Raw genomic sequence first — 19,465 nt, 5'->3', positions numbered from 1 at the left:
ACTTGATCTAAGCAAATAATTAACAAACTCACCAATCACATGTCATTTAACTATAACTCAGCAAATCTATCCTAGGCTCACTGCAAAATTATATCACACAAAAACTCCTTGGCTGTTTCCAGACAGAAAATACTTCATGGATTACATAAAAATAGAGATGTTAAAGGGCAGGTATTTTAATATTAGATACCAAGGCATACATAACTGTTGTCTATTACCATATGTACAGGGAAATATAACTGAGTTCCTCTAAGTGCCCCTCCCCTCCAATCTATAATTATCTACCTGTGCCTGGCTCAATAGATGGGGTTAGCAAATTTATGATTGATCAGGATACACATGAGAATGAAGACACAAGATACAATGAAGTGGCAGGGTGCAGCTTTACTAACATTAACCACTAATGGGGTGGAGGGTGGGGAAATCATTTGGATCTAGGGCAAGATTAATCTGCTTAAGGTGAGATGGCCACCAGGACAGGACAGATCAGCTCATTCAGTCTAATCTACCCATACGCATACACAGGGTTAAGCCCCACTGCTGAATCCAATGGCCTTTCACAGCATGCACAAAGAAAAATGTAGATATAATCGAGGGGTATGTGGTCAATCTATGTGAGAGTTAAGACCTCCTACTGCCTCCCAGTTCAGAGGCAGCTACGCCAGCTGCCTTTTGGGATTACCCAAGGAGCTGACCACCTAAAACCACTCTTAGCTGCTGTGGAGACAGGCTACAAATTGTGACCTCAATAATATCTTCGTTTATCCTGATGCTTACCTCCTCCGGTCAGGTGTTTATTTTTTGTTTTGTTTTTAGTACCATTCAGTTCCCAAATGTTGGTATCCTTTTTGTCCTAACAAACCTGGCCTCAGTGAACTTGTGACACAGGAAACACACACACACACACACACAATCTCGTCCACAGGGGAAAATTTCTTACTGATCCCCATAAAAAGTGATCTGGCCATCTGGAAACCCAGCCCTAAAATCTATTAGAACTTATTGGAAATGCCTGCAATGGCAGCCACATGCCTGAGATGGCCTTACGCATAGGGAGAAGGGGAAGAGGGAGCCAATTATCTGAGTCACCGCCACCACACTGGCCTGTGAGCAGCTGCAGGAGGAGAAGACTTCTGTCCTGCTTCCCCTTGCTTCTCCCCACTCCCCGTATTGACCGTGTGAGTGGGATGGATGGGAGGCTGTCATCAGATGGCTATGCCCTCCTCCCTTCACAGAAAGACCCCAGGGGTGGGCATTGTCAAGCTTGTCTTGTCAAATATTGTACCTCCCCCTCTACTGCGATGGAGATGAGTATTCTCAGGTAAAAGTTTCTCAGTCTTAACCGCTGACGTGCAATTATCTCTCCCCCAATCCTTCAAATTCCCTTCTTGTCACAAACTTAAAATGTTAATATCTCATTGAGTGCTGGTTGCTGAGCTCATCAGATTCTGGTGTAGTCAATGCAATAAGGATCCACCTTCCATTATATTCAAGAAAAACTACTCCTATCTTTATGGTGATATAAACATTTAAGGGATAATTTGGTTCATAGTATATAATCTAGCTGCTAAGTGAAACACAAAAGGATGTGCTAATGTTGTAGTAAATACTTTACATAAATTTCCAAAGGAAATATCTGGTGTTCTGTGCATACTGAAGTAATGGTAATGTGCTTAGTGATTATTTGGGTTAAAATTTGAAGAGAGTATGACACCGGAGCTTACCTTGTGGTCAAGTGGTAATATAAAGGGCTTGAATGCTGAGCTCGGTCCCTCACTAGCAGTTTCTCTTAGCCCTGGTAAAGAGAGAGCACTTTGCACCCCTCTCTGACTGTTCCCCTCTTGCTAAAGCAAGGTGTGCTGTAATAGGCTCTGGTGGAAGTTGACTGAATCTTTTTGACTGAAGAGAGTCACTGAAACATGAGGGTGATAAAGGAAAGAAATAATACCTTCCTTCCCTCTTCCCCCCACCCCAGAAAATCTTCAAGACTATGGTAGGTAGTCGGGGATGCCTCTGACCACTCCTTACCATGGAGATAGTAGAGACATCACTCCTACCATTTCATCTTAAATACAGATTGTTATAATACTACACATCTTGGTACTGTGGAAAAGAAGTTTCTGGGGAATTAAAAAAACCCACACAAGTATATTGTCCAGCAGCAGTCAGTGTTACAATGCCAAGTGTTCTAGAGTGGTTCAGGAAACTGCTAGACTATAGAATGTAGCTGGTTCACTCTTAACAGTCCACTGATTTCAGTGAAGGGCTGATGAAGGTAGGAGAGCGTATGGGTCAGTGAATGATCAGCAGCAAAAGGGTTTATTTTCACAGCTTTGGCTTCTATAGAACTTTGGGTGGATACCTTATAATGAAAACCAAAACAGTCCATAATCACAAATGATTCATACATTTAAAAAACCCAGCAAGATAGCAGCAAAAAAGGTCATGCAGTCCAAAACATGACTTGTACTTTCCAAGTTGTTGCTTAACAGACATTCTATGTACTGCTTTGTGTGTGTAAGTGATCAATAAAATCAGGTAAAACAGATAGCTTTGTTTATCTTGACCTTACCTAGCAGGTGTAACATTTTCCAATATATTATATATATACATAATAGTAACATATATAATGTTACTATTATATACTGTTGTTGCCAAAACTCTAGGTCAGTCACAAACAGTAACAAGGTAATCAATAGTTTGATATAAAATTTATAAAACTTTTACACTAAGAATATGTTGTATCTACCCAGATCTGGCCGGAAAACCCTGTGGAGCATAAAAACCTGGATCATATTCCTTTAATACAGCCTCTCAACTACACATAGGACTAGGCCCTCAGCTGGCATCAGTTGAAAATTGTAAATTGAAATTAATGGGCATTGTGTGGCCAAATCTCATAGTCAATTTTGAAAAATCTCATGGAACCTACATATTTTGCCATCCCCTGAATTTAGCTGGCAACATTTTTCAGACTGCCAGCCAAATTAGTGCTCAGTAGGGCATGTCTGCAGTCTCCAAAGGGTTAACAAAATGTGACTTAGCACAGGTAATACAGATTCTTTGGTTTCCATATATTTCTATTCGTGACTCTGGAGGTTACAGTGGAAAGATCTCAAAAATTGATTTATTATTAAGCCAAAGGTAGAAATGTGAAGACAATTTCGGTGTCTAGTTCAGAAACATGCAACATTAGTCTGTTCCCAGTTACTCCAAAATGAAAAAGCTCATCATTCTGCACTAAAAATTATTTATTTTTGTCATGTGATACAATAGAGCTTTATGTAATGAATCACCAGTTCTGATGAAAGTAGGAGTAAGTTCAACACCTGCAAGAGTCTAGCATTTGCAGAATGCATGAGGGTGGTCTAAGTGTCTAAAAATGTATGTAATGGAAACAGGCTCAGCGTAGATTTATTTCCCAGAAAGATTTGTCCTTATGTTTTACCTGGCATGGTTGTTACAGCTAATCTTACTGCCTAGCTTAATAGGTGAGCTGTGAAAATATTTCATTAAATTCAGTGACTAGCTCTGATTTGTGGTGGTTTTTTTCTTTTAACTCTCCCCCTCCCCCCACCAACTTTTAGGACAAACTCAGAATGAAGATACAACATCCTTGTATGCTCTCTAAACTAAGCTAGTGGTGGTATTATATAGAGAGGTTTGCATTGTTTTTACTACCTTTGATCAGTTTAGTAGGAGCAGTTGTTCTGTATTTAATCCCATGAGTCAAATTGTTTTGCAAATTCCTTTAACATTAACCAGCTCAGAAGCCAGCCTTGTCCTTGTTTGGCTCTGGAACATTTATTTTTGCATTATAACGTTGCAGATTTTCTGTAATGTTTCAGAACTGAGAGAAGCCTGTGGACATTTTCCTGCCATAAAAGAGAAGTCCTTACAGTAGTTTCATGCACAAGAAAAAAAATTATTTTGCACAAATCTAATACATTTAATACTGTAATGTCTTGGATGTACAGCTCTTTTAAGACCTAAGAGTCAAATTTTGAAATTTGAATTATTAATTACAAAACAGGTTGTAATTCTGCATCAACTCACTGTGCTACTACAGCCAACCCTAATATGTGGTACAAATTAACAATTTTCCACCTAATCTTTTTCCCTTTGATTAATTATATAATAATTAGGGATGAACCTGAGCCACAAATCTGGATTTCAGTCACCAAAGTTCAGAAATAGCACCCGTGGTCGTGGTTCAATACATGCTAAATATAGGGCCCCATTACAAAACGTGGCTGGGAATTGGGAGTTGCAGCCTTCCCGTGCCTTCAGTGCTGGCGGATGTTGGTATCTAGAGGTATCACTCTCCTTGTCGTAAACATGAACTGTTACTCCTCATTGGGTTCTGAAGTGGCTAATTGATTTTCTCCCTATTTTATTTATAAAACAGTATCATGTTGTGATGACTATGTTTGGGGTACAAGTCCTGAGGCCAGATGTAAAGTTAATAATGGGTGGTAACAACCCCATATTTACAGTTCCATTCTAAAATGGGCTTAAAATGAGGCACAAATGCCTATTTTTCTTTTAAGTAGGTGGCCCTACTGGTGTGGAATTTCACACATTGTTAGTTTTTATGCCTGTTGAATGTGTTTGTTGGCACATGCAAGATGATTAACCTTGATGGAAACACCCTCCCTAAACATTGTAATCGGAACTTAAATGCTGGCAAAGTGGCACTGTGACATCCATGAGGAAGGTCCTGTGCTGTATCCGTTTATTGCAAAACACGCAGCAATAAGGAAGCTGAGTGGTCCATGGGAGGATGGGTCATGGGATGTAGAGTCTTTTACTGCTATAAGAACAGGAGTACTTGTGGCACCTTAGAGACTAACAAATTTATTAGAGCATAAGCTTTCATGGGCTACAGCCCACTTCATCGGATGCATAGAATGGAACATACAGATATAGATAGATATTACATACAGATAAGTTGGAAGTTACCATACAAACTGTGAGAGGCTAATTAGTTAAGATGAGCTATTATCAGCAGGAGAAAAAAACTTTTGTAGTGATAATCAAGATGGCCCATTTAGACAGTTGACAAGAAGGTGTGAGGATAGTTACCATAGGGAAATAGGTTCAGTATGTGTAATGACCCAGCCACTCCCAGTCTCTATTCAAACCCAAGTTAATGGTATCTAGTTTGCATATTAATTCAAACTCAGCAGTTTCTCGTTGGAGTCTGTTCTTGAAGCTTTTCTGTTGCAAAATTGCCACCTTTAAATCTTTTACTGAGTGGCCAGAGAGGTTGACGTGTTCTTCTGCCAGTTTTTGAATGTTATGATTCCTGATGTCAGATTTGTGTCCATTTATTCTTTTGCGTAGCTATGTCACCTCTCTTAATATAGCCCAGGTTAGTTGTGGCCAAAAGACATTATCTCCTTGGCTGTTTCCCTAGGCAAAATGAGCTGGTGATTTGAATCCCGTTCCTAGTGGGAAGTGTCCTCATTACCAACCATGCTGTTTGATTGTCCTTAACTAGGATCCTGTTGTCTTTCAGGTGAGAGGCAAGTAATTGCACTGGCAAAACACTGGACTTCTCTCTCCTACTGCTGATTGGGCTGTCCCTCCAAGACAGGGTTGAAACATACTGGTGGGGCGAGGAAATTTGCACTGCTTTCCGTACAGTAACTGTTAGGCAGATAAATAGCGGCACTGTGATCTGGCATCTTTCACTGAATTAATATATCCTTTTAGAACAAGTTTGTGGCCCCACTGACATGGCTGCACAAGACGTGCATAAAGCTGCTCACAGCACTGGGGAGAAAGCAGGCTGTGCAGAATCACTGTGTCCCACCCCTCACACACGTGAATGGAAAGGGGCAGAGTGAAGCATCCGTCACCACCATCACACCGGGCAACAGAGGTGTGCTGCAGCATTGGCGGATGTGATACATTGTGTGTAGACCTGGTGCAGTTTATTCTCTCTCCATAGCAGCGGGGTCCAGGGGAGGGGAGATTGTGTCTCACTGCCTCTGACTAAGGGCAAATGGATAAATCACAAGCTAGCCCCAGAAATGACACTATTTTAGGGACCTAACTTCGTCAATCTGGAATATGCCTAAAAGAGGATATAATAGTGCATACACTTTTCCATCTGCAGCTTTTAAAGACATGCTTTCAGTGTCCATTGTGGTTTGATTTTAAAAAACTTTGATTTTATTAGCTTGTGTTCTATTTTACACCATGATCAGAAAGAACGATTAAATCTAATATAGGCAGAAGGACAATTAAGAGGCTTAATAGTCCTACAGATAAGATAGGATTGTTTTTTCCTAGTGCCTGTGTCAGTTGATAATGAGTTCAGATTTTTTTTAAAAAAATGTACTTCTTTTTTTCTTCCTTCAGAATTATGCAGAATGTTTTTTTTAATCACATTTCTTACCCTGGTTTACAGAATCACTTCTCTCAAAGCAACATTTTTTAGCTGGACTAGTCATGCCATTTTTAAACTTCTGCTTATCTGAGGTTAGTACTTCCCTGCTGTCAGGGGTACATGGCTTAGCGCAGAATGTGAAAGAACATCTCAGGCTACAAGTTGCAAGGTCATAAAGAATTTGAAAAACAATACAGGTGTCTAATAATGTGAAAAGAATATCACTGTGGCTGGGTCTGAATGGTGTTAAACTTTATTAAGCTTGGACTGACAGTGAGTTGAAGCTTGCAGTCTTTCTGGAGCTATGCATCTATCCTCAGCACCTCTGGTTCCAGGTCCATATTTGAATCCAGCCCAAAACAGAGTGATTACCTTTTCACATTTTTGTAATCATAATTTTAGATTGTATTAATTGTCTGTGACAAAACTTAGTCATTTTCTGTGGCTGAAAATTTGATGACTGGATTAGAAAAAACCGAAAGTTCTTTCTGAATGAATAATTTGAGTCAATTTTGGTTGTTCTGATACAGTGTTTGGGATGACATCATGGCCAGATTTTGCCATTGTTTTGGACAATGAGTAGTGCCTTTCTCTGCAAGTAGCCCCAGTGGAGTTAATTTTTTTTTTTTCAAATCAGTAGGGCTACTTACATACTAAGGACTCTGTCCTGTAAAGACTTATGCTCATACTTAATCTTAGACATTTAAGTAGTCTCATTGTGTAACTTTGAAGCCTAAGGTGCTACTCAATGTGAATATGGAATCTCACCCCATAATTTCAACCACATATATACTATGCTGTTTTCCCCCACACTTTATCACTTAACCCAAGGTGGACAGCTGAGTTCCAGCAAATGACAATGGAGGATTCATTATAAATTCCTCTCCTTAATCAGGCAGAGCTCCCAGGATCACATCCAGATTAGCTGATGAAACTAGTCAAATTACGAGAAACAAGGTAGAATTAATGCTAGCTTGCATTGATCCCATGTATGAATATATGAACCCTGGATGGGAGAATAATTTAGCCCAAATTGTATCTTGACTGTAAAGGTCATATCTCTACTAAATGTCTAAATCCACGTTTGTGTAAAATTTCATGAATATATGACTTAATTTATTGTGATTTATGTAACAAAACCATAAAAAAGGACATTATAAAAATAACTGCCCTACTTTGGGCTGTACTTTTTGTTATATAAAAGGAATCTATTTAATGGGGTTTTAAATCATCACTACAAAGCACCAAGTGCTTCCTGCTCCTCTGTAGTCAGTGAAGACTCTGATGAACCAAAATGGATGAGATTCTATTGGGGAAGGCAGGGCTTGGTCATTTTATACACCTTTCATCTTGTAGCGCTCTGTTCAGGAAGGGTTCCCTGAGCCCCAGCCTATGAGGAGGATTGTGGGAGAAAGAGTGAGGATAGAAGGAGCAGGATCTTCAGGTACGGAGAAATACTGACAATTCTCCTTGAAGAGGGCAAAAGCACCAGCTGGATGTGCAGTCCTGAGGCTTCAATAACAGATGTCATGTTGGACAATGTCATGTTTGCAATGCAAAGTAAAGCACATTGGAAACATAATCCAAATTACACATATAAAATGGTGGTGTCTAAATTAGCTGTTACCGCTTAAGAAAGAGATCTTGGAGTCACTGTGGATAGTTCTCTGAAAACATCCAGTCAATGGCAGCAGTGGTCAAAAAAGTGAGCAGAATGTTGGAAATCATTAGGAAAGAGATAATAAGACAGAAAATATCAGTTCTTTTCCCTCCACGCTTTAAAGTTAAGCAGTACCCAAGTCCTTGTAGCCTGGGGCTCTGAGCATGTACTCTAGCTGTATACAATTATTTTATGGCCAAAAACTTGCTTAGTGTTGTATCCTTTTTTGATTCTTGGGCAATTTAAAATTTTGTGTGAAAAAGCTAGTGGCCATTTCTAGAAATATTACTTCATTCAAAATCTTCTCAAAAGCTTAGGCATCAGAACTGAAAAATCATTTTAGTTAACATTCAAACCTTTATGTACTATTTAAAGTAGCATGTTTATTCTACCAGTTTGGTGAATAATTAAATTATTTGCAATTATGTCACTGCAAATGTACAACTATTGAAAATCACTTTCAAATTGAAAAGCTTAGAAAACATCAGATGATTTTAATGCATGATGAAAACACTTCAAAGAATTTTGCTAAACAAATGTGGTATTTCAGCTACAGATTTTTTCCCTCTAAATCTTTCAAGAAAATCCTATATCTGCTTTTTAAAAAGTTGGGCTTTGTTGGAAAAGTAAGTATGGTTAAAAGCAGAAATCCAAGTACCATATCATAAATGTAGAACAGTTCTCTTAGGGCCAAATTTTTAAAGGTATTTAAGCACCTGAGATTCAGATAGGAAATTTCAATGGAAGTTAGACAGCTAGGTGCTTCAAAAACACTTACCTGTGTCTATATGCACCTAAATACCTTTAAAAATCTGACCCTTAGGAGAGAAGGTCTTTCATGTTTCTAGACACAAAACATTTTAATGCCTGGGATCCCAATCCCAAGAATTTGGTAGAATTCCCAGATATCATAATAGTCTTCTCTTCTGGTTTGTGGTGTTCAGAAAGTCATATTGATTCTTGAGTGAAAGTGGAGAAGTTAAATAAAAGGTAACACATTGTATACTTTGCCTAATATTCTGGTTTCTGGATAGATGTAATGAAGCTTTGTTTTGATTGTGATTAAAAGGCCTGATTCAAGGACTACTGAAGTCAATAGGCTTCTCTGACTTCAATAGGCTTTGGATCAGGTCCCAACAGACTACATAATGCAACTGGATTGGCCTGGTGACACTATGTAGTGCAGGGGACTCACGCATTGCAGCATGGTGTTGGGTTGAGGAGCAGGATATCTAGAAAATAGATGTCATCAGCTTCTGGGGATCAAGGACCAGCCGTGTGTGTGTGTGTGTGTGTGCTGTCCCATCCATGGCAGGTCACTGGTCTGAAGAGAGCCACACATGGTTCATCTAACAGAGAAGTTGCTTCAGGGCATAATCCAGCCACTAACTGCTGGTTGTGGGGAGATTTTTCCACTTTGGGCAAATTATTTCACACTTTTCCACTGTGGGGTTCTTGTGCCTTTTTCTAAAGATCTGCTGCACTGGCTGTCTTCTGAGTCAGGCTAATAGTTTAGATGTTTGATATGGAATGTTTCTATGCATACATTTTTAATATGATAGTGGGATCAGTTGTTTCGACTATGGTGTTTCACTTTCCCTGCCCATTCCTAAGAAAATACAGATCTCTCAGCAAGCTCCAGGATCCATGTAACAAGATGAAGAGGAAGAAGTGGTGGGACAATAGGGGACATGCATGGTGCACCTCTGCCAAATAATGCAGAGAATCTGTATAAGTAGGAAAACATCTCTAGGAGACGGATTCAAGAGGCACCCTGCTCTGTGGGATACCCTGCAATGTGATGCCATGCTTGCTGGGATCCAGACAAGAGGATTCATGGATTCCTTGGCCAGAAGGGACCATTGTGATCCTCTAATCCACTGGTTCCCAAACTTGTTCCGCCGCTTGTTCAGGGAAAGCCCCTGGCAGGCCGCACCAATTTGTTTACCTGCCGCGTCCGCAGGTTCAGCCGATCGCGGCTCCCAGTGCCTGCGGTTCACTGCTCTAGGCCAATGGGAGCTGCTAGAAGCAGCACGGGCTGAGGGACATACTGGCCGCCACTTCCAGCAGCTCCCATTGGCCTGGAGCATCGAATGACATCCACTGGGAGCTGCAATCGGCCAAACCTGCAGATGCGGCAGGTAAACAAACCGGTGTGGCCTTCCAGGGGCTATCCCTGCACAAGCAGCGGAACAAGTGTGGGAACCACTGATCTAATCTGAGCTCCTGTAGAGAACAAGCCATATAATTTTCCCAAAGTAATTACTATAGCAAATCTTTTAGAAAAATATCCAGTCTTGATTTAAAAATTGCTCCTGATGGAGAATCTGCCATAACCCTTGGTAAATTGTTCCAGTGGTTAATTGTCCTGACTGTTAAAAATGTATGCCTTATTTTCAATCTGAATTTGTCTAGTTTCAACTTGCAGGCATTGTCTTGTGTTATACCTTTGCCTGCGATGGGAGTCCCAGATGTACTGAGGAGACACAGGACTCTGAGTGAATAGACCAGTGCCTCTGATGTATTCATAGGACTTTGGGGTTGGATGGATGAATTTTGAGGATGTTTTGAAAGGTTCCTCCTAAGAACATAAGAATAGCTATACTGGGTCAGACCAAAGGTCCATCCAGCCCAGTATCCTGTCTACCAACAGTGGCCAATGCCAGGTGCCCCAGAGGGAGTGAATTTAACAGGTCATAATCTAGTGATCTCTCTCCTGCCATCCATCTCCACCCTCTGACATACAGAGGCTAGGGACACCATTCCTTACCCATCCTGGCTAATAGCCATTAATGGACTTAACCTCCATGAATTTGTCCAGTTCTCTTTTAAACCCTGTTATAGTCCTCGCCTTCAAAACCTCCTCAGGCAAGGAGTTCCACAGGTTGACTGTGCGCTGAGTGAAGAAGAACTTCCTTTTTTTTGTTTTAAATCTACTACCCGTTAATTTCATTTGGTGGCCCCTAGTTCTTATATTATGGGAACAAGTAAATAACTTTTCCTTATTCACTTTCTCCACACCACTCATGATTTTATATACCTCTATCATATCCCCCCTTAGTCTCCTCTTTTCCAAGCTGAAAAGTCCTAGCCTCTTTAATCTCTCCTCATATGGGACCCATTCCAAACCCATAGTCATTTAGTTGCCCTTTTTTGAACCTTTTCTAATGCCAGTATATCTTTATTGAGATGAGGAGACCACATCTGTACGCAGTATTCAAGATGTGGGCGTACCATGGATTTATATAAGAGCAATAAGATATTCTCCATCTTATTCGCTATCCCTTTTTTAATGATTCCTAACATCCCGTTTGCTTTTTTGACTGCTGCTGCACACTGAATGGACATCTTTAGAGAACTATCTATGATGACTCCAAGATCTTTCTCCTGATTAGTTGTAGCTAAATTAGCCATCGTATTGTATGTATAGTTGGGGTTATTTTTTCCAGTGTGCATTACTTTACATTTATCCATATTAAATTTCGTTCACCATTTTGTTGCCCAATCACTTAGTTTTGTGAGATCTTTTTGAAGTTCTTCACAGTCTGCTTTGGTCTTAACTATCTTGAGCAGTTTAGTGTCATCTGCAAACTTTGCCACCTCACTGTTTACTCCTTTCTCCAGATCATTTATGAATAAGTTGAATAGGATTGGTCCTAGGATTGACCCTTGGGGAACACCATTAGTTACCCCTCTCCATTCTGAAAATTTACCATTTATTCCTACCCTTTGTTCCCTTTCTTTTAACCTGTTCTCAATCCATGAAAGGATCTTCCCTCTTATCCCACGACAACTTAATTTACATAAGAGCCTTTGGTGAGGGACTTTGTCAAAGGCTTTCTGGAAATCTAAGTACACTTTGTCCACTGGATCCCCCTTGTCCACATGTTTGTTGACCCCCTCAAAGAACTCTAATAGATTAGTAAGACATGATCTCCCATTACAGAAACCCTGTTGACTTTTGCGCAACAATTTATGCTCTTCTATGTGTCTGACAATTTTATTCTTTACTGTTGTTTCAACTAATTTGCCCGGTATTGACGTCAGACTTACCGGTCTGTAATTGCCAGGATCACCTCTAGAGCCCTTCTTAAATATTGGCGTTACATTAGCTATCTTCCAGTCATTGGGTACAGAAGCTGATTTAAAGGACAGGTTACAAACCATAGTTAATAGTTCCACAGTTTCACATTTGAGTTCTTACTCTTGGGTGAATGCCATCTGGTCCCAGTGACTTGTTACTGTTAAGTTTCTCAATTAATTCCAAAACCTCCTCTAGTGACACTTCAGTCTGTGACAATTCCTCAGATTTGTCACCTACAAAAGATGGCTCAGGTTTGGGAATCTCCCTAACATCCTCATCTGTGAAGACTGAAATAAAGAATTCATTTAGTTTCTCCACGATGACTTTATCGTCTTTAAGTGTTCCTTTTGTATCTCGATCGTCCAGGGGCCCCACTGGTTGTTTAGCAGACTTCCTGCTTCTGATGTACTTAAAAACATTTTGTTATTACCTTTTGAGTTTTTGGCTAGCTGTTCTTCAAACTCCTTTTTGGCTTTTCTTATTACATTTTTACACTTAATTTGGCAGTGTTTATGCTCCTTTCTATTTACCTCATTAGGATTTGACTTCCACTTTTTAAAAGATGCCTTTTTATCTCTCACTGCTTCTTTTACATGGTTGTTAAGTCACAGTGGGTCTTTTTTTAGTTCTTTTACTGTGTTTTTTAATTTGGGGTATACGTTTAAGTTGAGCCTCTATTATGGTGTCTTTGAAAAGTGTCCATGCAGCTTGCAGGGATTTCACTCTAGTCACTGTACCTTTTAATTTCTGTTTAACTAACCTCCTCATTTTTGCATAGTTCTCCTTTCTGAAATTAAATGCCACAGTGTTGGACTGTTGGGGTGTTCTTCCCACCACAGGAATGTTAAATGTTATTATGTTATGGTCACTATTTCCAAGCGGTCCTGTTATAGTTACCTCTTGGACCAGATCCTGCACTCCACTCAGGACTAGTGGGTTCCTGTACCAGCTGCTCCAAGAAGCAGTCATTTAAAGTATAGAGAAATTTTGTCTCTGCATTTCATCCTGAGGTGACATGTATCCAGTCAATATGGGGATAATTGAAATCCCCCACTATTATTGAGTTTTTTATTTTGATAGCCTCTCTAATCTCCCTTAGCATTTCATCGTCACTATCACTGTCCTGGTCAGGTGGTCGATAATAGATCCCTACTGTTATATTCTTATTAGAGCATGGAATTACTATCCATAGAGATTCAATGAAACATGTGGATTCATTTAAGATTTTTATTTCATTTGATTCTGCATTTTCTTTCACATATAGTGCCACTCCCCTCCCCCTCCCCCCACCCCGCATGACTTGTTGTTGTAATTAAAGGGGCTTTTAAAGGAATTGTTTGATGGCTATTTTTGCAAGAACAGCCACCTCCAAATAGCTTTTCATTTTTATTATACTGTGAATGGTAGATCTTACTGCTGTAGTGTCTCTGGCATCAGGTAGTGCTGTTGCAGGAAACTTCACCTCTTGTACCCCAAGTAGCCATTTCCATGGCCCTGTTGGCCTGTGTGTGTTTGAGTTTTCCATGGCTTCATCCTCTGTCCAGGTCACCTAAGGTTCAATCCTCTGCCAGGATAACAAAAAGTCCATCTGAAATTCCAAATAAACATCTAAAGAAATGATTCTTCTGCCCATCTTGGGCCACGCTGAAGTTATCTGCTTCTTGGTCCCCACTTCTGGTCCCTGTAGAGTGTTCCCCTATGTTGGTTTTTCCCAGCAGGGTTTTCCCTCTACAGTAGAACCTTAGAGTTATGAACACTTTGGGAATGGGTTCGTAACCCTGAAATATTTGTAACTCTGAACAAAGCATTATGGTTGTTCTTTCAAAAGTTTACAACTGGACATTGACTTAAGACAGCTTTGAAACTTTATTATGCAGAAGAAAAATGCTGCTTTTAACCATCTTAATTTAAATGAAACAAGCACAGAAACAGTTTCTTGACCTTTGCAAATCTTTTTTTTAAACTTTACCTTTTTTTTAGTAGTTTACATTTAACACAGCACTGTACTGCATTCACTTTTTTTTTGGTCTCTGCTGCCTGATTGAATACTTCCAATTCAGAATGAGGTGTGTGGTTGACCAGTTAGTTCATAACTCTCTGGTGTTCATATCCCTGGGGTTCTATTGTACTTCCCGTGTTAGGGACTCTGGCAGCTTTCCTCAGGGACCGTCCTTGTTCCTTACAGGCCCTTTTTTAGAGCCCTCTGCCATAGGAGCCTAACCTTCTCTCTCAAGGTCTCATCAAGCCTGACTTCCCCAATCCTTTCCCAGAAGGGAACTCCCCTTGCTCCTCTTTTCTGGGTCTCCTCTCTTAGACTGAGTTCCCAATTTTGTTTAAGAAGTCCTCTCCCTGATTTCCCATAGCTGGGTCATCATTATAATTAGGTTTCCATCACACTCAGCAGCGGATAATTCTTTGATCACAGGCTACACTGAGCTTGACTTGCCTTAGAGGGCCAACCTGTGATAGATAGTATATAACCAGTCATTGAATGTAGCTAATTAAACACCTGCAAGTTAGTTTTACAGTTCTCTGCTGGAAATCTTTAATGTAACTGTATTGTACAAAGAGTGGGTTTTCATAATTAACTCCTGGGATCTTCATAAATGTATGGAATCCTGCAAAACAGCATTTAAGAGCAGCATGTGTATGGACCAAATTCTGCTGCCCTCCTTCCTCACTGCAAAACCTGCATACAGTGGCTTTACATCGGGGTTGAGGAGAAGGAATCTTCCCTTTAACATAGTGGCTTGGTGTAGCACTCTATGCAGCCAGTTCACTACCACTTGTGCAGGACATTGGTTTTGAGAGCAATTGGGAATGCGAGTATGAAGTCTTTCTACTCTGTGGTTCTGCATGTGTTTAAGGCCTTCCATGCTCACAGAGACTGTGTAGCAGGGATCCAGGGACTGGGCAGCATTTGGCACTATGTTGTTAAAATGAGCAGAATCAGCTGCTGGACAACCTTTTCAGTTTCCTCCAGAATTCAAGCCAATATGACTCCTGATAAGACTTGTCTATGGAACATTCTAAGATTATCACAAGAATTGCTTTGGTGTGCCATAAAAGAAAAAAGATATAGGCAGAATATGACATGCAGAAGCAGTTTTACAGCTCCTCCCATCGCTGCACATAAGTGGCACCGTTTACAGTTAACTTTGGATTATCAATCACTGATTGCCAGCAAAACAGAGTAGATCTCATCATACCGCATTTGTACTCTTGAGTAGCTTTCTTTTACTGTTTTCCCATTCAATGATGAGGCTGTCGGAACCAGTATTGGACATGGACATGGCAAACTACAGTGAAGTCTTAGATCCAACTTATACTACTTTGGAGTTTGAAACTATGCAGATTCTGTATAATGGCAATGGTGAGTTCTCATCTGCTCAGTGATGCAAAATCAAGCTGTGGGTTAACGGGAAAAAGTAAAACTGAGTAATGCTGTAAGGTGCTAGTTAAGTGTTTTATGAATAGAGCATTTGGGCAGGGGGGGTTATGGCAAGAAATCTGCTCTTTTACACTTCATCACTAAATCTAAGTTAATAAAATAACTTTTTTATGTTAAAGAAAATATAATACCAGTTATGTGTAAGAAAGTAAGTGAACTCCACTGTCATCAGTCAATTAATCAAAGGAAGAAAAGAGTGCTTTCAGCAGTTGTTTTATTTACTGTAAAACAAATGAATAACTAGTATTGACAGTTTGGGCATGAAGGTAGATTTTGTACATAACATTTAAAATGACAGAACAAAATTATCCAGAGGTTTGGGAAATTTTACTGATTATGGAGAAAATGATCTCCTTGCTCTTGCTGCCTAGTTTCTAATTGATTGGCTCATATTTTATTTGTATAATGTAATCCAGTCTTTCCAAATTATATATATGTGAACCAGAGAGAGTTTGTAATCACATTGACTTCTACAGGCTAATGTTTAGCTGGGAGAGGCGTTCGGTATTTGATGAGTGTAACATTTTAACTTAGGTTAGAATTGTTTATGATATGGGTTGTTATGCTATGGGTTTTTGTGACATTCAATTCATAAAAATATTGCCTCAACATGTAGCATGCTGTATTTAACTTTACCATAACTGAATATTCTATGACAGACATAAAGGAAATTTTAGTCTTTGTTTTAATTTCAAGGAATTACTTTAAAGTTTAGAACTGAAATTCATTAAGGATAAAGAAAGTATATTTAGCACTAGCTCAACAATTATTTTTATCTACTCTCAACCTGTAGACCCATTGCTGCTGTCTGTAGTTTGTTTTTTAAAAGGCAGAGCAAATATTTCAGCATTTGTGGAAAAGTTCATTTGTACTTGTATTTTGTTCCATATAACTGAAAAGTGTTCATTCTGCATATCTCACAATATAGAGCTTAAGTGGGCCTGTATAGGTGTGTCTTGAAACTTTTGTTTCGATTTCTGATGCTTCGATTTCAATTTCTTTACAGCCAGAATAGTGAACAGAAATGTAGATTTAATTATTGATTCTGCCTAGAAGAAGAAAAAATAACATTTGTCATGAAAGAAAAATTTCCTCTTCTTAAGTGATTCTGAGGCTTTAAACATTCGTTATTTGAGCTTTAGATGGTTTCTCCACTTATTTGGTTTAAGAAAGGGGATTTCCTTGGTAATTAGTTATTTTTGCTTAAAATAACTCTTACGGATCTGTTAAAGGTATACACACACACATATATACACAGGGAAAGGGAAGTTAGGCAAGAGAACTGCATTGGTAATGCAGATGGTTGAATTATTAAGTGAAAATGATGAGTTGGCAACTTTTAATTCATATATTTATTAAATGTAATCTTATTCTGGTTGCAATTCATTTATGAGCTTATCTTAAGTAACTGTAAGAATCAGTCTACAAGGATGGTCTTACGGTTAATGCACTGATGGGGACTCAGGAGATCTGATTTCAATTTGCAGCTCTGCTATGTATTTCCTCTGTGAACTTGAGCAAGTATCTTAATCAGAGCTGGTCAGAGAAGCTTCACCAGAACCACAAAATTGAGCTGATTTCACCAGAATTTTATTTCAGATGAAAGCCACCGGGAACGGTGGGGGGGAAATAACACTACGCCAACCCTCTTCACTAATTTTTTCATAAAATTTAATTCAGAACTTTTTAAAAAATACCTATGCCAATAATAACTGAGATTCTTTTCAGGAAAGCAATGATAATAGCCAACTATTGCTATGTCATGTGAACTAATTTATGGATGTTTTACCAGCTGACCGAAAAATGTTGTTTTGTACCAACGTCCCTCTTAATGATTTCTGTTAGCAAGGATGTTTAAATAGTTACACACAAATAGAAAGTTAGGTATTTCATGTACACTTTAACTTTCAAACCACATCTTTGAATCTGCAATAGTTTGGACAAAAAGTATTTCTTGTTATGAGCATCATATATTCTGATAACCAGACATGATGGGTTTGAAAGGATTCATTAGAATAACAACCAGATGTAATTAGACATGCTGTCTTTGTATGATCTCTAAACGGAAAATGCTAATTAAAAGAGAAAAGGCCAGTTAAATCTCCATGTGAGTGTAAATTAGTCATGGTGGTGTGTTTGTTGAAGGTTTTAACCATAACTACATATGTTGTTCTTGTCCCTCATCAGACAGTTCTTCAGCAGAACCACTCAACATGAACACTGCAGACAATGGAGTCAGTGGACTTTGTGCAATATGTGGCGATAGAGCAACTGGCAAACATTATGGCGCCTCCAGTTGTGATGGGTGCAAGGGCTTCTTTAGACGCAGCATACGGAAGAGTCATGTTTATACCTGCAGGTATTTGAAATGTTCAGCTTGAAGAACTTAATTCATTAAGCTGGTGGCAAATCACTTTCGGATGTAATTTATACAGTGGATATTTTCTTTCTTTTTCAAACAGAATAAACAACACAGTGGACAAAACGTATGATTGCTGGTTTGTTAACATAATTGGAAAAAAATCACTTTCCTACAAATCACTGAAAAGAATTGTCTACACCCAACACCACCCCCCCAAACATAATAAATTAAAATTAATGTTTACCTGTCTCTCATGAGGGAAGTCATACTCATTGCTACGAAACTCTTTGTTACATTTAAATGATGTGTAGGTGTTATACCAATAAAATAAAAACCAGCAGGATCTTATTAAAGGGGAAAAGGCAAAATGCCACATTTATTGTGAATACAGAAAGGATCATAGTAAGCAGTTAGTTATAGCTATAACATTCCATTCAATTTCATATTTATTCACACATTCATTCATACACACACACACACACAGAGGTTCTGCAAGGTTGTTATCATCGTTACCAGCCTTAGAGTTGCTCATGCCAAGGCACTGGCCTGGTGGCCTGGACATGAGGAGGGAGCAGGGCCTTGTCAGATGCTCACCTGATGCTCCTGGAACTTGGTTTGCAGAATCAGACCCCAAATTTCTCACTTCCTAGAGTCCATTTTTATAGGAATTTCGTCCTATGCCAGTCTGTGGGAATTGCTTCATCATGCTGTTGCTGAATCAATCAGCAGATGGCACATTCCTGATGGCTCTGTGCTGCCAGATGTTCTCTTGTTCGTTGGTTCTCCCATCCTTGAGGCTGTTGGGTGGATTCCAGTCTGCCCTTCGGGGGTCCTCTGGTTATTTCCACTTGACGCCTTCTTCAGCCGATGGACACTGGATTCTTAGGCTGGCACCTCCCTGATCATTCAGTTATTATCCACACCAAGCATCCATCTACATACATCCTCTATCTCTATTTTAATCACAATTGTTAACAAAGCAAGATGAATACAACAAAAGCGCGGGGAGTCTCTGGGTGCTATTTCTGTTGTTACAGAGTATTGTTTTGAGTCTTTCTCTCTGTGTGAGTAGTTGTTGTTACAAAGAATTGCTTTGAGAATAGACTCTGTCTTAGAATGTACTAACACAATTAACAGCTTGCAAGTTTCCCACAGAGAGGGAAAGAAACAGCACCAAAAACCAAGAGACCTCTTAATTAGTAATACCCTGGAATTTAAACTATGGGGAATCAAACTTATTTGTGATTTTAATACAGAACTTCTTTAATATGATCCAACATAGGAAAAACAATACAAATAAATATTACAAGTATTTAATAAGCATCTAGATAATCACATTTAAGATAGTATCTTTTAGAACGACCTACCTTGATTCTCCACTAGAGGCAGGTTTTATCATGATTACTTTTTGCTATTGATTGTTTCAGGTACCAGCACCAGGTGAAATACACCAGGACAGATCCTCAGATGGATGACATTGGGATAGATCTGTTAAAGTCGTTAGTGCTAGA

General features: G+C 39.3%; 1 protein-coding gene across 3 annotated transcripts in view; it reads left to right on the top strand.

Annotated features, from left to right (window-relative positions):
* The window catches only part of HNF4G (hepatocyte nuclear factor 4 gamma), a 76,789-nt gene that overhangs the window by 40,030 nt on the left and 17,294 nt on the right, over positions 1-19,465 (top strand). The window contains exons 1-2 of one of the 3 annotated variants that reach the window (XM_077808956.1): positions 15,397-15,514; positions 17,780-17,951. In XM_077808956.1, coding sequence (XP_077665082.1) covers positions 15,397-15,514; positions 17,780-17,951 — 290 coding nt within the window. Of the gene's footprint in view, positions 1-15,396; positions 15,519-17,779; positions 17,952-19,465 lie in introns of those variants that run through there. The other 2 variants (XM_077808957.1, XM_077808955.1) reach the window with 2 other exon arrangements.

The sequence above is a fragment of the Eretmochelys imbricata genome, chromosome 2 (genome assembly GCF_965152235.1).
Source record: "Eretmochelys imbricata isolate rEreImb1 chromosome 2, rEreImb1.hap1, whole genome shotgun sequence".
Classification (NCBI taxonomy): Eukaryota; Metazoa; Chordata; order Testudines; family Cheloniidae; genus Eretmochelys; species Eretmochelys imbricata.
The sequence above is the reverse complement of the archived record's forward strand: the minus strand, read 5'-3'. Positions and strand labels throughout refer to the sequence as shown.